This window comes from Hyperolius riggenbachi, chromosome 4 (genome assembly GCF_040937935.1).
Source record: "Hyperolius riggenbachi isolate aHypRig1 chromosome 4, aHypRig1.pri, whole genome shotgun sequence".
NCBI lineage: Eukaryota > Metazoa > Chordata > Amphibia > Anura > Hyperoliidae > Hyperolius > Hyperolius riggenbachi.
The window spans coordinates 436,265,405-436,285,877 of record NC_090649.1 but is presented as its reverse complement, the minus strand read 5'-3'; the positions used below and the strand labels follow the sequence as shown (position 1 = coordinate 436,285,877).

Below are 20,473 nucleotides of genomic sequence, written 5' to 3'. Positions count from 1 at the left end.
ATAAGAAATTCCAACAATAAAACAATTTCCTAGCAGAAAATGGCTTCTGACAGCAGGAAAGAGATAAAAAGAATAAACAGTTCCTAGATTTTAGCTCTGGCATACTTCAATGAATGTGTCGTTGAGCAAAAACAATGAAACAGTTAAAACTTAAAAAGTAGATTTAAACATAAAATAAAACCGTGGAATATCTTAAAAAGTCATTTTTAGGAGAAGGAAGATAGATACAATCGTTTATTTCATAAGTTTATTTTCGCCTCGGGTGTCCATTCATAGAAGGAAGGTAGGGATAGGAGTGGGCATTAAGAAGGGGTTTACATAGGGAGAAGCAGGGCTGTGGAGTCGCTACAAAAATCATCCAACTCCAACTTTGACTTCTAAGTTTATGAAACCACCGACTCCGACTCCAGGTACCCCAAAATTACTCTGATTCCTAAACTTCCTGCGGAGGAGGTTAGGATAAAATGTAGAGTTAGCTTCAAAATACACCAACGAAAAAGACTGCTACAAAGCCGATGAGAATTGGTGCGCACACCACACTGATACTCTACCGGTACTAGTATCTGGTACCCAGATTCATTTTATCTGGAATCAAATATTTGCCTTAATTTGCCATTGGGCAGCTTAGTAACCAGATTGCCAAAATGTTACTTCTCAAGTAAGGGGCCTTCAGAGGAAAAACCGAGGGGATTTGCCACCTCCAGTTCTGGAAGTCTGTGCGATAAGAAGCAGCTGGTGAAAAGGCTCCCGACCAGGTTCTTTTTATTCATTAATTGTACATAAATTCATTCATTTGACATAAACTAAGCTCATACACAGATGGAAATGAAGCAATGAGTGCCTGCATAGGATTATTTTTCCTTGTTGCTGGAAATGGCATTTAAAGAGACACTGAAGCGAAAAAAAATATATGATATAGTGAATTGGTTGTGTACTATGAATAATTACTTGAAGATTAGCAGCAAAGAAAATATTCTCATACTTTTATTTTCAGGTATATAGTGTTTTTTCTAACATTGCATTATTCTATAATATGTGCAGATTACACAACACTCAGCATTCAAAATGAGTCTTTCAGAGCAGTCTGTGAAGTAATGACCTCTCCTCTAGCAGAGGAAAAGTAAACAGTTCAATTACAGTTGAGATAATAAAAGTCAGAAAACAGCCCTCTCCAGGACTAACTTGGTCGGAGAGCTTAATGGCTTGTTTGCATAGAGATAACAACTGGAGTTTCTCAACTCTTCCTGTACTGGAAACAATTACACTGAAGTATCTGATCTTAATATTTTATTTCTTAGCTGTGCTACACATACAAATCATAATATCATCATTTTTTTTTCGCTTCAGTGTCTCTTTAAAGCTGCACAGGCACACCCAGCTCATATGTGGACGCTAAAACAAACAAACAAACAAAAATCCTCAAAATCAATTTCTAAATGTATAAGCCAAGTGATCACTGTTACTGTGGTGTTACAGGTGCTGGACCTCCATATCACATGCACATACTATAGCAGTCTAAGACACGCCCCTCCCTTATTCTGTGATGTTTATAGCAAACCTGAAGTAAAAAAATTAAATGGATGACATAAACAAATGTAGTCAAACAATTGAAACAGTGAGTAAACTATTTACAGTCCTAAGCCTTAAAGGACCACTATTGTGAAAATCGTAAACATTTAAAGTACATGTAAACATATACAAATAAAAAGTACATTTTTCCCTGAGTAAAATGACCCTTAAATTACTTTTCTCCCATGTTGCTTTGATTTACAGTAAGTAGTAGAAATCTAACATTACCGACAGGTTTTAGACCAGCTCATCTCCTTACGGGGTATTCTCAGGGTTTTCTTTATTTTAAAAAGCAGGGAGGTTGGCCAGCATCTTTGTATAAATCTTTTTCAGAGAATGTCTTTATAAAGAATAAAGGCCATGCTGAGAATCCCCTATGGAGAGATGGTCTAGTCCAAAACCTGTTGGTAACGTCAGATTTCTACTATCTGCTGTAAGTGACAGCAACATAGGAGAAAAGTCATTTATGGCTTATTTTACTCTGGAAGAAACATATTCTTATTTGTATGGGTTTACATTTATTTTACATTTTACACTTTTTCGCAATAGTGGTCCTTTACCAGGACTTCCCTGGCATCCTATAATCTTTTTTTTTTTTCCTTTGTATTCTTTTAAAATATTGCCTATTTAGCTATTTATAACAGGAGAGCAAAGCAGAAGTGCCTTTAAATTAGACCATCATTTTTTATTCACTTCATTAGTTTTAATGTTGCGGCTGATTGGAGTATGTCCAATTTTGGATGGTGACATTGCAGAGTAGGACTGCAGTGACAGAGACGGCTCTGATGTGGTTATGTGGCTTGCCATCTGTTTGTAGATTTGTGTGACTTATATGTAGATCTGTTTTTACAGGTGTTTTGCAGACAGCAGGACCCATATGCAATATCTTTTACCTCCTAGGTAAGATTTCCACACCTTGTCAATAAAATGCCTTTCATACCACCAGAAAGCAAGAAAATACTCAGGTCACATTTACAGTGAGACGTTGCGTTGTGATGCGACGTTAAAGTCACAACACAGCATTACAAAGCAACACAAGAAAAAAAAAATGCTGCGCTACCATTGTATACAGCAGGTACAGAAAAGCATTGTAGTAGGTAGGTACAGAAAGGCAATGAAAAGTATGCTTTCCAGCACCTGGTAACGTGTGCGTTTAGAGGTGCAAGCAGCGCGTTACCATAACGCTACACGTTACAATGCGACGCTAATGTTGCACTGTGAACATCCCATAGGATTAGCATTGCGGTAAGCTGCGCTATAAGATTTTATAACGCAGCTCTGCAACGTACCACTGTGAATGCGACATCAAAGCAATTTTGATAGCACTTTTTGCCTAGTGTATAGTAATTTCCAATTTGCAAAGTGCTTAAAAGTTTTTGTAACTGATTGAGGACCTTTTAAGGGCAGGAGCTTTTTTTTTTTTTGTAAAGAAAACCTGTAACTAAAAAATGTTCCCCTGGGGGGTACTCACCTCTGGTGGGGGAAGCCTCCGGATCCTATCGAGGCTTCCCGCGTCCTCCTGTGTCCCACGGCGGTCTCGCTGTGCCCCTCCAAACAGTGGGGATGTAAATATTTACCTTCCTGGCTCCAGCACAGTATCGGCTCTCCGCTCGGAAATAGGCGGAAATAGCCGCTCGCTGTTGATCCGCTCTGCTGCGCAGGCGCAGGTCTCCTGCTCCTGCATAGTAGAGCGGACCCGACAGAGATTGGCTATGTCTGCCTGTCTCCGTGCTGAGAGTCGCAACAGCCCCACCCACTGAAGCCAGGAAAGGTAAATACAGCAAGCCTTGTCAGGCTTGTCGAGGGAGGATTCCGGGACACTCTGGGGGTGCGAGTGCTGGATTGCCTGCAGCTACAGCGGAGGGGGAAGCCTCATTGGGACCCTGAGGCTTCCCCCTCCCGAGGTCAGTACCACCCAGGGGAACTTTTTTTGGTTACAGAGTCTCTTTAAAATGATGCTGCGTCAGGCTTAGGCAGGCATGAGTGCAGCGTAGTTTTAGCTACAAGTAGCCCTGAATGGGTTTTAAAGAGAACATGAAAAATGATCTGCTAGGAAAAAGCTCAGGAGAAAAAGTTAAGCTTTTAATCTGGTGGTTTTTGGATTGTCCCACCTACTGCACTTCATACACAAGATATAAGATGGTAAGTAGATTGCAAACGCTTATAGTAAGTAACCCTAAGCTTATCAAGGCCTAAATGTACTGTACATATATAAATCTGCCAACGTGTTTTATTTTCATGTCTATAGCTCTGTGCCAATTAACAATACAATCCTGCGGCCGATCAATTGTTCTTCATCGCCATGGTAACCAATTGGAAATGATTGCCCCCTCCATTAATGGGCAAATTCCAACAAACCAATTCAATTAGATTAATGACCAAATTGGTTGGCAGGAATTTATCACAGCAAAACGATTGGTGGTGGGATTGTATCCTAAACTGCCACTTTAATGCTCGATGAGCACACAGTAAAGTATCTGGGTTATAATAAAGGTACTTGCCATAGTATGTTCAGGGGGAATTGGGCCATTACCACAGTAACACAGAGTAATGCGAAATACACGTAATGGTATAAAGTTGTGTATAAAGTAGGAGGTACTGTGGTATTATGTCTGTATCAGTATTACCACAGTCTATTAGACATATTCCACATTACTGGTATTGGCCCCATCCTCGTACACAGTGCAGGCTCGCAGGTCCCTTGTGGTCCCAGGGCTTTAGCACTAATGTCTGTTTACCAATGCTGAGAACAGTGACAGGTTCACTTTACCACCAAAGTGAAAACATAATGCATTTACTAACAAGACATCTTACTACAACAAAACATTAACTCATGTTATAAGGCATCCCAATAGTTAAAGTACAAAACAAATCAGTAAGTTAGTACAAGCGTCCACATCAGCATCATGTTAGCACATGCAAGGTCCTGCTGCAAGGGCAACCTGAAAAGCAGACGAGTCAATCATTTGGCCACAATGTAAAAGTTCTCGGAGAATAAGGCAACTTTAGGCATGTTAAAGCAATTGTTCATTAAAATAAAAATAGCAAATAGATGTGTTGCTCATGGCAGCAAGTTGTAGTGTTGCACTAAATTAAAAACACATCCAGTCTTGGTGTTTTCTTTTACTGACTGAAGCCCAGCTTGGTGATTGGACTGGCAGTTTCACTACACACCACCAGCCACTAGGTGGCAGCACTCTTCCCCAACAGCTCAGCAGTCTGTAAGTAAAAAGGTTAAAGTGGATCCCAGATAAACTTTTACTCATTGCATAATTGTGTTCCTTTCATATAGTTTATAGGGCATTCCTAGAGCCAAATACTTTTTTTGTTTTGTTTTAATACTCTAATTCCCTATAAACTAAACAAGCCCCCCCACGGCACTTTTTGTGCCTTGGCACTGTAGCAAGGGCTTATGGGAGCTGAGTCTGGGCAGGAGGAGGAGGAGGTTACTAGCCATTGATTTCAGAGGCAGAGGGGAGGAGGGAGGAGGAGAGAGAACTGAATTTACACACAGGCAAGCTTATAGCATCTCCAGCCCTCAGCCTGTGACAAACAGAACATGGCTGCCCTCATTGTATCACAGGAATAAATAATCTTAAACTGTTGACGCTGTTTGCAGCTAGAAATCTAAACTTTAGATAAGATATATAGACAAGTTACTTGTTGTAGTTAGTTTTTCATCTTGGATCCCCTTTAATAACTGAATCCTCAGGGCTCAGCTGTTCTAGTTAGTCTCTAATTGCTCAATATCTAACGTCAAATATAAATCTGTCAATCAGAAGCAATTTTTTTAAAACAAAATCTGCTTATACTGGTACTGGTACTTTCTGAAAGGTTTTGTCATAAAGGGACATAAAGGATTTTCTTTGGTTACCACCACATAAAAAAATATTTTATGTTACACTAACCAAGTCCTGGGACCCATTCACTTTATTGATTAAGATGGCCAAAATCCAACAGAAAGTTTTACTTTGGGGTCAGGGAAGATACTTATTTCTTGTTTTCACTGCAAGTACAGTAAAATAATTTAACAGGGGCCGATACAGCAATAAATAAAATCTTTTTGGAGCCTGGAGCAGAGTTGAAACCTGTCTTAGGTTTTTAATATTTATCTTCATTTCCACTCCCTCCGCCTCCAGGATTTACCTTTAAACCTGCCAGCAAAACAATTTGTTTGCATCGCTATGGCCATTTCTACCGATGGCCTGTAAAGTGTTGATCACATGATTACTTCTTTATAAACATGCTGATTGCGCATATTGATCTGGATTTCTGCTGAAAATGGTGATCGGAAACATAGTGGCGATTCCACATAAATGAAGCGTTCATTGGCGATCTGTATAGCACTTATTTTTACAGAAAGCATTTTTCTGGCCATCGGGGGTGATCCCCATTTTTATAACTACCGGTAAGTAATGGTGTTCAAACACAGGATATAAGATTAGCACTGCCATTTTCATATTTCTGCTGAGCTGAGGGAAAAGTGGCCTGCAAAGGTTGCTGGGACTTGTAGATCAGCCATGCATAAGGTTGCCTCCCCGGCCATGGAAGGATGGTAAGTAGCAGATGAGGAACGCAGGCTAGCTGATTGGATGACACATGCAAGGGAAAGTTGGAAGCTGCAAGCCATGCCAGACAGACTCTCATAGACGTTAATGTATGAAAAAGCTTACTTCATTTAGAAAGCTCACTAATTGGTCTACCGTTAAATAATCAGATTTTTCTCCATTGCTGAAAAGAAATGTATTAGAAAAAAGTAAGTTTTCGTTGAAATTAGATAACTTCATCAAGAATCTTAACTTCATCAAGAATCTTACAGATATTTTAACACAAACACTATAAGATAAACAATGATAGACTAGCACATTTGTCTGCTCTATATAACAGTAACTGTAGTCTATATAGTTCCTTCAACACACATAAAATGTACATGACTCTGCTGCAGCATCCAGCTCTTTAGTTAGCTCTTCAAGTTAGTTTCTAAATGTTAATACGTAACGAAGCCAGTTAATCTGAAGATAGTTAGTAGAAGCCACATTTTGAGTAGCACCGGCTACATTTGCTGCATTTCTTACAGGTTGCCTAATGGGATCCAAGCAGCTTTTTATTGGGAAGGGTTGTCCTGGTTTCTAATAGCTGTAGGAGCAGTCATTTTCTCCCCATCCATTCCCTCTTCCAGGGGAAAGTGTGAATGTAATCAAGTGTGACTTCCCTAAACTGTTTGAAGCAAAATGTCCTATCTCCCCACCCACCCCTGCTGATGAAAGGTTTTTGCTAATTACAGCAGTTCTTATCTGCTGCTCTTTCTGTGGCAGACCATGGAAAAAGGGCAACAAAAGCCCCTAACAAACATTTAAATGTAAAAAGAAGAGGTAGCATGGATTTTTTTTAGTAATGAGACACATTGTTAGCATGCATTTTAAATGCACTGTTGAGATGCCCTGGGGCTAAAAATTCTGCTCATTTCACTTTAACACCTTCTTCAGTTGGAGAATTTAGAGAATAACAATTATACTTTGGTAATTATAATTAAGGAACTCTGAAAATGAGTGAATTTTTAATATTGGGAGTGATTCCTCTGGGCACTCTGGTTTCCTCCTACATGCCAAAAACAGTTGTTAAGTTATGGCCCATACTCACGGGCTACAACGCGTGTTGCGGCGACAGGTCGCCCGTGAGTATGCAGCGTTGCACGGGCGCGCACCCCGAACTGTCGCCCGTCGCTGATGTCACCAGGCGATTGGCGCAGTCAATCGCCTGGCGACAGTCGCCGCCGCATCTCCGCCGCAACTGTCGCTAGTCCGCGTGAGTACGCGGACTAGCGACAGCAACATAATAGCAAATAGACGGCACTTCCGGCGGGGGTAGGGACAACAGCGACAGCTTCCGTCGCATTAGTTGCCAGGTCCCTCCGCCGTGTATGTGGAGGGACCTGGCAACGAGCTGTCGCCGGCCTGTCGCGCACACGCTCACGTGTGCTGGCGACAGGCCACTTTTGCAGCGAGTGAGTATGGGCCATTAGTCTCTCCCATCCCCCCCCCCCCTTTGCAAAAACAACAACAACAAAAACGAGCCATGAGAGTTCCTAGACTATAACCATGACAAGAATTAGATAATGAGCTCCTCTCAGATACAAGCAGTGACCAGACAATGTGTTCTGTAAAGCATTATGGATGATGTCAGTGCTATATAAATACACATTAATATTAATTACAATATATGCAACTTCAATGGAAATCTTTGTGTGCTCAAGAAGACATTACGATATGCTCAGCAGCACATTTAGTCATGTCACTAGCTGTATCACAAGCTGATCCCTTCCATAGTTATAGCTTAATCAATTCCCACCACAGGCTATTTTACCCTCAGGTCCCGTTCTCACTACAGTAATTAGCGGGTGATTCCTGCTAATCGACAAAGGGCTACCACTTTTTGAAGTGCTAGTGCAATAGTAACTATATGGCAGTGATCTCACTGGTGCGATTGTGGGTGTTTCTGCGACTAGCGGCAATCGCAAATGCTTTGCATGCAGCATTTTGCTGCAATTCCTTGAGTGATCACAGTACAGTGCTTAACAAAGCGCTGATCGCGATCGCCAGGAATCGCAAGGGTGTCCAGTGATTTTACTGCGCTAATCACTGTAAAATCACCTGCACAAAACGATAGCGCTAAGCACTACTGTTTTGCGCTTTCAAGTGTGAATGGGCCCGCCAAGAGCCATTTTTACATTTCAGTGCTCCTCCCATTCATTTGGCCATAACTTTATCAATGCGAATCCCACCTAAATGATCTATATCTTGTTTTTGTTTTTTTTAAACCACAAATTAAGCTTTTTCAGAGTGATACTTATTTTCAGAAATTACTTTATTCTCTTTGCATTGTAACCACTTAAGCCCACAGGGTTGTTTATTTTTTGCATCTGAGCAACTTTCACCTCCCATTCATTTGCCAATAACTTTATCACTACTCATCACAATGAATTGATCTATATCTTATTTTTTCCACCACCAATTAGGTTTTCTTTGGGTGATACATTTTGCTAAGAATTAATTTATTCTAAATCAATTTTAACAGGAATATTAAGAAAGAAATTGAAAAAAAAATCATTATTTCTCAGTTCTTGCCATTATAGTTTGAAATTAATACATGCTACCATAATTAAAACCCATGTATTTCATTTGCCCATTTGTCCCGCATATTACACCATTTAAATGATGTCCCTATCACAATGTATGGCGCCAATATTTTATTTAGAAATAAAGGTGCATTTTTTCATTTTGCATCCATCACTATTTACAAGCCCATCATTTAAAAAATTATATTAATATACTCCTTTGACATGCATATTTAAAAAGTTCAGACCCTTAAGTAACTATTTATGTTTTGTTTTTGTTTTTTTTTAATTGTAATTTTTTTTTTATTAAAAATTGTATTTGGGTAGTTTTTAGTGTGGGAGGTAAACAGCTAATTTTAAATGTAATAAAAGTATTTATTTAACAAAAATTGGATGTGGGTGTAGTTTTACTATTTGGCCACAAGATGGCCACAGTCAAAAAGTCCTGGAAGCGTGATTGTACATTTCCAGGAAGCATTCGTTTTTGTTACTCAGAAAAACTGCAGCCTCTGATAAAAGGCTGTCGGTTTTTCTGCGGGGGGGCTTCGATCAATGAATGGGATCATTGATCGCTGGACTAACGGCTGGCGGCGGGAGCTCACACGGGAGCGCGCGCAGAATATCTGGACGAGAATGTTCGTCCAAATAGGCTTAAGTGGTTAAAGGGAAAAAAATGAAAAAATACACGATTTCTACAATTCTATACCCTATAGTTTTAAAACATACAATGCTATTGTAGATACCACCCACACATTTTATTTGTCCGTTAGTCCCGGATAATACAACATTTGAATTATGTTCCTAGTACAATGTATGGCAACAATATATTATTTGTAAATAAAGGTGTATTTTTTCTTTTTTTGTTTGTACCCTATCAATAATTGAAAGCCCTTATTTTCTAAAATAAAAGTAATATACCCTCATGACATGCATATTAGAAAAGCGGAGTCCCAAAATGCTATTTATGTATTTTTTTTACATGCTGTCACTTAAGCTTTTTTTTTTTTTTTTTTTTTAACAAGTGTTTTATTTTGGTATTTATGCAGAAAGAACAGGGTGCAGAAAGGATTAACAAATAAAAGGTAGGATGTTTTCTATAATATATTTTAATGCAATTTTTCTTCACATCCACTAGATGGCGATATACACTTAATCCTGTGTTTACAGCAAGTGGTGTGTTTTTGTTTGTTGTTTTACTCTTTTTTACTCTTTTTTTTTGTACAGCACTTGGCTTAGTGCCATCACGCAATCCTTGCAGGTGACCGTGATTGTGCGTATGTGTATATAACTAGAGATGGTCAATGATATGCAACTACTCTCAGCTTGCATGCATATTTCACACAAGTGGCACAAAGCTTGGAATCGGGACAATCAGATTCAACGTGAATTTAATTGGTCCAAATGCAAGCTGCCTATACAGTAGTTTGCATGAAATCTGTGTAGAAAGCTGAACATATTCGCATCTCCTTGACCATCTCTGTATATGACGTGCATAACACAGCCCGTGTCACTAGTTGGAAAACCAATTACCAGACTTACATTTTTTTAAATAGCTCTTCTATGTCAGTTCGGGGGCAAATCTTCTGTGTGAGTTCATAAAATTTTTCAAACGTAAATGCTGGAGGTTCAATTTCATCATTCTGCAAGACATATGACAAAAATGAATGTTACACAAACATGAAATAAGTGTTTAAACACTTGTTTTTTAAAGAAAATCTGAAGCTATCCTGAAAAAAAGTTAGACATTAAACTATGTAGACAGAAGGTTTTGCATCCCATAGAGCCTTTCCAGTTCTCTCTCCATGCCCTCAGTCCACCACTTTCCTCCTATGGAAGTCCATGCCTTCAGGACTCCCAGCCTTTCCAGTTCTCTCTCCATGCCCTTAGTCCACCACTTTCCTCCTATGGAAGTCCACGCTTTCAGGACTCCCAGCCTTTCCAGTTCTCTCTCCATGCCCTCAGTCCACCACTTTCCTCCTATGGAAGTCCATGCCTTCAGGACTCCAAGCCTTTCCAGTTCTCTCTCCATGCCCTTAGTCCACCACTTTCCTCCTATGGAAGTCCATGCCTTCAGGACTCCAAGCCTTTCCAGTTCTCTCTCAATGCCCTCAGTCCACCACTTTCCTCCTATGGAAGTCCATGCCTTCAGGACTCCAAGCCTTTCCAGTTCTCTCTCCATGCCCTTAGTCCACCACTTTCCTCCCATGGAACTCCATGCCTTCAGGAATCCAAGCCTTTCCATTTCTCTCTCTTTATGCCCTCGGTCCACCCCTTTCCTCCCATGGAAGTCCACGCTTTCAGGACTCCAAGCCTTTCCAGTTCTCTCTCCATGCCCTTAGTCCACCACTTTCCTCCCATGAAAGTCCATGCCTTCAGGACTCCCAGTCTTTCCAGTTCTCTCTCTTTATGCCCTCGGTCCACCACTTTCCTCCCATGGAAGTCCATGCCTTTAGGACTCCCAGCCTTTCCAGTTCTCTCTCCATGCCCTCAGCAAAGCTGTCCACCAAGTTAAAGGGACACTATTGTTATCGAGGGCCAGGGCTCAACAGCAAAGCAGCTCCAGTCTCAACCAACACCGCTAAGGATAGGGAGCTCAGACCTGAACAACTCAGACTGTGTGCGCAGCCTGGGAGTACTGATTGATGGGAAATTAAGCTTCAGGAATCAAATCTCAGCTGTTGTGAAACATTCCTTCTTTCACCTAAGGAATATTGCAAGGATTAAACACCTAATTCCTTCAGAGGATCTTCCAACCCTAGTTCATGCCTTCGTCACATCAAGGTTAGACTACTGCAACATCCTCTACACAGGCCTGCATAAGAAAGACTTACGCCGCCTGCAATTAGTACAGAATGCCGCCGCAAGGCTGTTAACGAGCCAACCCCGCCATTGCCACATAACACCAACCCTGAGCTCACTCCACTGGCTACCGATAAAATGGAGAATTCTGTTTAAGATTGGCTTACTGACATTCAAATCCTTGCACAATCTGGGCCCTGGATACCTGAAGGACTTGTTGCAACTACATCACACCCCCCACAATCTTAGATCAAAAGGACGTAACACCTTGGTCACCCCCAGAGTCCACCTCAAAACCTTTGGAGACAGAGCCTTTTGTCATGCTGCCCCTACACTCTGGAACTCCCTGCCACACCCAATCAGGACAGCCCCATCCCTGGAAACATTTAGGTCTAAACTGAAAACCTACCTTTTCAGTCTGGCATTCATGAACATCTGACTATCTCCTCTGTAACACAACCCAGCCTGAAACCCTGTATTAATCTGAGACACAGCTATGCGCTTTGAGTCCTATGGGAGAAAAGCGCTTTACAAATGTTATTGTATTATTGTATTGTATTGTATAATTAAAATGTTGACATTCATGCGACAGCATGATGATAATTCATGAGTAAACTTGACACTACGCTATTTGTAAAAAAAAACACAAATTTCATTTACTGGTATCTGCCAGCATCTCATTTAATTAAAATATGAATTCCCCCTTTGTTCTGTTCACCTGACAAGACTAACAGCCAATCATTTTCTGCACAGCACATGGTCATACTGACCATTTACTGTAGTGAGGTAATGGCTGTTGAAAGTTTTGTAAGGTAGAGGAGTCCAAGAGGGGAGAGAGATACTTCTTACTATCAGTGCCCTGATAAAAGCTAGGCAGCTCTCAGGTATTAAAAAGTGATACTTCTGACAGTTTTCTTTTTACACAACATGCAGTGAAGATTTTGTTTCTTCTGCTGTGACATAGATGACTACACAGGTAAAATAATGACAGACTGTTTGCTTCAGTGGTCTTTTGAGAGTCAAAGGCAAGCACTTCCTCCTGACACTAGGGAGACTTTCTCCTGGCACTCTTAACAACAGTAGGCATTTGCCCAGCATTCATTGGGGCATCATTTACCTTTCCACTTGGAAGACCTAATTCTTTCAATGCTTGAAATATGACTTTTTCTGTTTTTCCTGATGCAAATGTTCTTGTGATGCTAAAAAATAAGACAAAGATACCATATGTAACATGCAGATTTTACAATAACTATAGATATTTGGCTCACATACAATACAACAACAAAAATGCATTGAAGACAAGACAACAAAACAAGCATGAGGCATGAAATATCTCAACAGGGAGGAGATGTATAAGATACGGCTGTATTAAACACTATAAATAATGAAAATGTTACTGTAGCAATTATTATATGTTATTATTTTCTGGAAACAAAATTAACGTCTGACCACCTCTAAAGACACAGAAAGCAATTAGCATGGACAGTACATCAGCAATGTTAACAAATTTTGCTGCAATCATTTGTAGGTCAGCTTATTTCGAGTCAGCGACTCTTCATCAGGCCCACAAGAACATCCATAATATCTGACCTAACGGTGCATAGTATTTCTATTAATTAGAAAACCCCTCCAAATTTAAAAGGGTACAATGGTTAATTTGCATATATTCAGCAGTGATGCCTGGGAGACATCTCGAGCTCACTCCAACCTGAATTATCGCAAATTCTTTCTGTTTTAGGAAAGCAAACATTTGTTTTTCAAATTTAAATGGATAGGTCAATCGCTAGGCAGTCACCAGTAAAAACAGAACTTGTTAAAGAGAACCCGAGGTGTGTTTAAAAAATGTTACCTGCATACAGAGGCTGGATCTGCCTATACAGCCCAGCCTCTGTTGCTATTCCAAAGCCCCCTAATGTCCCTCTGCACTCTGCAATCCCTCATAAATCACAGCCGTGCTGTGAGGCTGTGTTTACATCTGTAGTGTCAGTCTCAGCTGCTCCCCCGCCTCCTGCATAGCTCCGGTCCCTGCCCCCGTCCCTTCCCTCCAATCAGCAGGGAGGGAAGGGATGCAGGCGGGGACTGGAGTTCTGCAGGAGGCGGGGAAAGCAGCAGACTGACACTATAGAAATAAACACAGCCAGCTCTGACAAGCTGTTTGTCAGCAGCGTGGCTGTGATTTATGAGGGATTGCAGAGTGCAGGGGGACCTTAGGGGGGTTTGGGATAGCAACAGAGGCTGGGCTGTATAGGCAGATCCAGCCTCTGTATGCAGATAATATTCTTCAAACCCACCTCGGGTTCTCTTTAAAGCCAGGAAAATGTGTCCAAATACAGAATATCTGCAGACCAGGTAAAAAACAAGGCTGCTTTATATGCCAGTGAAGGTTAAAGAGGAACTCCAGTGAAAATAATGTAATAAAAAATGTGCTTTATTTTTACAATAATTATGTATAAATGATTTAATCAGTGTTTGCCCATTGTAAAATCTTTTAAATCCCTGATTTACATTCTGGCATTATCACATGGAGACATTTTTACTGCTGGCAGGTGATGTCGCTGCTGCTTGCTGTTTTGGCAGTTGAAAACAGCTGTAAACAGCTATTTCCCACAATGCAACAAGGTTCACAGACAGGAAACTGCCAGGACCTTGGTCCTCAGAGTTTCTTGTGGGAGGAGTTTCACCACAATATCAGCCATACAGAGCCCCCTGATGATCCGTTTGTGAAAAGGAATAGATTTCTCATGTAAAAGGGGGTATCAGCTACTGATTGGGATGAAGTTCAATTCTTGGTTGGAGTTTCTCTTTAAGTCTGGTAATGTTATCCAAAATGCTTTCCTCAGTGTCCTCAATGCTGTCTACCAACCTCGGTTATCTCCTCCCACCACTGCTACTGCCTTCCACTTCTGGTACCTCCTCCCATTTCTGGTACTGCCTTCCACTTCTGGTACCTCCTCCCATTTCTGGTACTGCCTTCCACTTCTGGTACCTCCTCCCATTTCTGGTACTGCCTTCCACTTCTGGTATCTTCTCCCATTTCGGGTACTTCCTTCCACCTTTGGTACAACCTCTGGTACCTCCTTCCACCACTAATACCACCTCCCACTTTTGGTACCTCTTCCCTCTCTATAGTACTTCTTCCCACCTCTGGTACCTCCTTCCATCTCTAATACCTCCTAACACCTCTGATACCTCCTTCCACCACTAGTACCTCCCCAACTCTCGAACCTCCTTCCATTTCTGGTAACTCTTCACAACTCTGGTAGCTCCTTACACCTCTGGAACCTCCTAACACTTCTGGTGTCTCCTTTCACCACTAGTACCTCCTCCCACCTCTGGTATGTCCTTCCACCTCTTGAACCTCCTCCCACCTTTGGTACCACCTTCCACCTCAGGAACTTCCTTCTACCTCAGGAACCTTCTTCCACTTCTAGTACCATCTAACACCTCTGGTACCTCCTTCTACCTCTGGTACCTCATCCCACGTCTAGTACCTCTTTTACCAATTGCACTTCCAGACTTGGAGAGTCATGTGATCCAAAAAGTCAAGACTTTTCTTACCCCCAGAACCAATGTTCTTTCCCATTCACTAGCTCGAACTACTGAGTAAAAACCTGCTGACAACCTCTCTGTTCATTTCAAAAGGGTGGTGGCAATTATGTAAACAAAGGATGCCCTGGTTCTTCACATCACTAGGTTCCCAATACCTACTGGTATGGACGAGGGGGTCCTAAGAGTGGCATTTTGGAAAAAACACTTAGAGCTTGACCGTGAGCAAAGTAAGCCAGGCAAGTCGATTTTTTTTAAATGGAAGTACAGTACTCGCCATATTTATTTCACTTTATAGTAGGTTTTCTGTAAATTCAGAGTGTATAAGCCAACATCAAGTACGTAATAATGAAGAATCTATCTTTGATGCTACAGCCCGAGTTGTGAGGCAATGGGTGTTTTTGTACTTGTTTTCTAAAAATAATGATAAAAAATGTATTCATTCTCTTTCCCTGCTCCACCTTAATGACCTGTGATAGAAGTGAATGTATTTTCGGCCTATAATTGAGTTACAACAAGGCTCCCGAGTTCCTAGGAGTATGTTTGTCAGCGCAGCTGCCTGTCAAGTAAATGGTGTGGAACCAGCAGCTTTGTCTTGTCTCCAGCTACCCATGCAATCCCTGGCTGCCTCCATTTCACGCCGCCCGGCTGCTCTGTGTCTTTATAAACCTCACCGTAAATATATCCTATAACTAAGGTAAGGTCGTAGAAATGCACTGATGTTACAGAAACAATCCAGCCAAGAAGCATTAAAGTGAACTGAGCACCATTTTAAACACTCAGGGCATCTCAATCGCACATTAAAAACACAGGCCAATAATGTGGCTCATTATTAAAAAAAAAACTTGAATTTTACCTCTTCTTTTTACATTGAAAGGACCACTATCAAGAAAATGCGAACATTTCTTCCAGACTAAAATGAGCCATAAATTACTTTTTTCCTATGCTGCTGTCCCTTACAGCAGGTAGCAGAAAGTTGACAGAACTGACAGGTTTTTGACTAGCTCATCACCTCATTGGGGATTCTCTGGGTTTTCTTTATTTTCAAAAGCACTTAGTAAATGGCAGTTGCTTCTTCCAACTGCCCAAAAAAGTGTGCAGTGAGCAGGGAGGCGGGGCAACATCTTTGTAGAGAGTGTCCTTATAAACAATAAAGGCCGTGCTGAGAATCCCCCATGAGGAGATGGAGTAGTCAAAAACCTGACGGTTCTGTCAGATTTCTACTACCTACTGTAAGTGATAGCAGCATAGGGAAAAACGTAATTTATGGTTTACTCTACTGTGGAAGAAACGTACGGTACGTCTCATTTGTATGTGTTTAGATGTATTTTAAATTTTGGCATTCAAAAAAGTGGTTCTTTAAAAGTTTAGAAGACTTTTTTTTTGTTTACCCTACTTCCTAGGCCTACTCAACTGCAGACATTTCAGGCAGATAAGGACTGATGTAATTATTTTAATGCACACATTAGCAGAGAGCAAACAAAAGCTTTCATCAACAGGGGAGCGGGGACATAGGACACTATGCTTCAAAGAGTTTACAGAAGCCACAGATGCTATCTTCACAGCTTCCCCTGAATAAATAATGGGCAGCAAGAAGGAGAGGGGAGAACATGGCAGCTCCTATAAAAACTGGGGCAAAAGTTGTACAGTTCTCACAGCAATTAAGGTTTTAACTGATAAATGAAAGAAGGATTTTGACTGATCGCTTTATGCGTCCATTTCATTTTCATTGTAGTCTTCTTTGCACCTGTCTTGGTGAACTGGCCCGAGGTGAGTCTTCTTCACTAATTGGAATTCATCCTTAGAGACCTGACTTCACAGAACTGGAGCTGGAATGTTTGCCACACTCTGCACATCATTGCTGCAATAAATCTGCCCAATTACCTGTGCTGAAGATTTCTTACCTTCGGACTGGGATTTTCCCATTAACATTTGTGAGAAATGTGAGCTTCATCCAGCTGTAATAGAACACAAATGTTAGCACCGATTTATAGATGCATAAATAGCAACATTTACAAAAAGCATTGCTCACAGAATATGGTACAAGGTAAAATATCAATAAAACAATTTAAGGAGCCCATTATCCATTCAATTTCGCATATGATTGACCATCCGATCGTTGCGATAGATCAGAAACGAGTGTTCGAGCCCACCAACATAGTGAAAACATAACCAATCCTATCAGACTAAAAGAGTTGTTCCAAAATTTGGATCAAAGAAACGGTAAATAGAGTGATCATTCCTCGCCGATCAGCACCATTAACTGTACCTGATCCAATGCATCGTACAGTCGATCGCTTGGGAGATTGTGCCATTAATGGGGCCCTGTAGGTGAGGAGTATCCCTGAACTAGGGCTAAAAAAAAATATGACTGAAGCTGGTGGGCTAAATTACAGTTTAAAGGAAACCTAACATGTAAGGATATAAAAGTCTTATACAGAACTGGGGCTTCCTCCAGCCCCCTCCTCACCAATTGCTCCCTTGCCGTCCTCCTCCACCTCCTCATTTGCCCGGTAGAAGCCCCATTGGCTTGGCCAGCCAGGGCGTACTGCGCATGCGCAGCCCAGCCACGTGCGCATGCCCCGCCGTGATCCCTTGGCCGGGAGGTGCAGGTCGCTCTCATGGGAGTGAGACGGGGATGCGCGTGCAGGCGAACTGTGCCGACTGGTCCAGCTAACGGGGCTTCTACCAGGCAAATGAGGAGGCAGAGGAGGATGACGTGGGAGCGATCGGTGCAAAGGGAGTTGGAGGAAGCCCCAGGTATGTATAAAACTTTTATATCCTTACATCTCAGATACACTTTAAGACGCATCCTGGCAGTGCTCATTGTTGTCGCCAACCCGCCACCCCCGTTCCCAGTCCCTGGTGGTCTTCATATTTGATGGAATCCTCCAGTCCAATATGAAAACCAGGAAGCTGCACAGATGCAAGTGCAAGTTCCAAACAGTGCAGGCACAGAGATAGGAAACCCGTATTTACAAGCACTTTCTTTCACTGCCCAGGTGCAGCTAGAAACTCGCGCCCGCCTACTTCACAATAGCTCTCCATCTCTTAGACGAACATTAAGGAGACACGGGAGCTATGGAGACGTAGGGCGGGGAACGAGGGTGGCGGACGCCGATGACAACAGTGCCAGGACTCTCCCAAAAAGGTGCTTCATGTTGATTGGTTAAAGTCCCCAGATGATAGCCAAGCATACATGTCTTGACTGTTGATAAACAGGTTTCAGACTACATGTAAATGTCTATGAAGATTCATGTCTATGAAAAGGAGACCTTGGAGCTGCTGTGAGGGGAAAGGACTTTCAAAAAAAGTGTTATTCATTACCCACTGACACATTTATCCTGCTGTGTCTCCTTATGTCAGCTGATGCCCCCTAGTATCAGAGCTCCTCAGGGTAAAGAGAAAAGATTTCTTATTTCCCTGAACATTTTGTTTGACTTTTGTATACTATATTTACTAGCACCAGTTTTAAACATGCAAAAACACAGTGGGCCTCAAGTATGGTAAAAAAAAAATAATCAAAAATTCTTGCTTTTCAAAGCGACAATATTGGTTTCCTGTTTTATCATTTTCAATGTACTGATTTGAAAGTGAAATCAGGAAACCGATTACCTGCTTTAGGTAAAAAAAAAAAAAAAAACAACAACATTATTTCTGTATTACATTCTAGAAGAGAAGGCATTGTGTAAGGGGGAAAGGGCACTTTTATCTCTAGACTAATGCTGGGTACACACTGTGAGATTTTCTGGCCGATTTACTGTCAGATCGATTATTTCCAACATGTCCGATTTGCTTTCCGATCGATTTCCGAGCATTTTTCGTTCTATTTCCTATTTAAGTTAACGAAAATCGATCGGAAAATGCTCGGAAATCAGATCAGACATGATGGAAATAATCGATCTGACAGTAAATCGGCCAGAGAATCTCATAGTGTGTACCTAGCATCAGAGAAGCACACGTCTACCATAGACCATCGCCTACACATCACAGTAGCTCTTCGTAAATTCATATTGTGCAGCAAAGAGGACAAGGACCAATGTGGTCATCATTTCTAGGAAATGTCATTGACAAATTTTTAAGGATTTTGAGAAATTCATTTCTCATGCAAGATTCTGTTCTCCGCCTCCCAGTTTTGTTTAGGATAATAAAATAGTTGCTACTAAATAAATAATACTGAACAAAAGAAAGTGAAACAGACCAAAAACTTACGGGGAAAAAAACAGACATACACACACTAAAGGTGCATACACACGCACTACCGCAATGAACGACAGGTCCGTCAGACCCTCCCACTGGGCTGGCGTTCCAGCGGCAGTAGTATGTGTGTACAGCAGGGGTGCTCATCCGGATTCTGGATATCGGATAACTTTTTTCAGCTATCCGATTCGGATTCCGGATTTTTTTTTAAGTCCGGATAGCTATCTGCAGATATTTGGTTGCATACCCGGATATCCACAGATATACGGATCGGAATACTGCAACTAAGGAGATAACATCACTGAGCCAATCAGAGGGCTCCCAGCAGAAGCCCTAGCAACCAATCACAGAAGGGAACCTTCGCCAGCCCCACCTGACCTCATTGAGCCAATCAGAGGGCATCCAGCCTAAGCCCTGACACCCAATCACAGAAGGGAACCCTGGCCAGCCCCCCTGGGGGTGCCATGATGAGAAATCTCGTCCTGTGTGACTGCTCAGTCACTGAGAGACATGCTCCAGTGCTGCTGGCCTAGCAGTGCTGTACACAGTGATACACCTAAAGCTGTTCAGTGATTAAACCCTTCACTATCACTACACTATTGTTATACTGTTAATTAGCTTGATTTCATTGTGTGACAGTCAGAGGGTGTGCTGTGCTGCAGGGCTGCTGCAGCTACTATGTGTCTGTGTGTGTGTGCTGTGCACAGACCAGGCCAGCTGCTGCCTGCTGGCCAGCTATTAGCCTTAGCTAGCTACAGTATAGGTTAGGTTAGGGATTAGGATTACTGTGTTATTACTGTGTAGTTAGTACTGTAGTACTGCAGTCAGTGCTAGTAGTTGTTAGAGTAGTAGTACTACTGTGTTAGCTTTCTACAGAACTGCTGTGCTGTGAGCAGTGCCAGTGTGACAGTTAGTGTGCACTAGTGTCTTCTCCTCTGCTGTCTGACAGTCACTTGGCACGTGTCACTTGGCAAATGTCACGTGGCACCTATATTTAACCCAAAACACAATTGATGCATAATTTTTGGGGAGGTGTCTTGGCTGAAAACTGTCATGTCCCAGTTGTGCGGTTGGACTTTGGACACAATGTGGGCCAGTCGACGCAAGCGCATGCGTACAAAAGCCAGATTGAGCCCCTGCGCATGCGTACAACTGGTCGCGTCTGGCGGAAGTGAAGGGACCCGGTACCAGCGATAGAGGTAGCGGAGGACGGCGGCGTGGGAGCGATCCAGGCTTATGGGGCTG

At 41.9% G+C, this 20,473-nt stretch overlaps 1 protein-coding gene across 17 annotated transcripts in view; it reads right to left on the bottom strand.

Moving 5' to 3' along the window:
- The window catches only part of PLCB4 (phospholipase C beta 4), a 459,946-nt gene that overhangs the window by 162,570 nt on the left and 276,903 nt on the right, over positions 1-20,473 (bottom strand). For all 17 annotated transcript variants that reach the window (XM_068232509.1, XM_068232508.1, XM_068232514.1 and 14 more), the window contains 4 exons: positions 16,933-16,986; positions 12,600-12,681; positions 10,223-10,323; positions 6,243-6,300 (listed from right to left, as the gene is read on the bottom strand). In XM_068232509.1, coding sequence (XP_068088610.1) covers positions 6,243-6,300; positions 10,223-10,323; positions 12,600-12,681; positions 16,933-16,986 — 295 coding nt within the window. The remainder of the gene's footprint in view (positions 1-6,242; positions 6,301-10,222; positions 10,324-12,599; positions 12,682-16,932; positions 16,987-20,473) is intronic.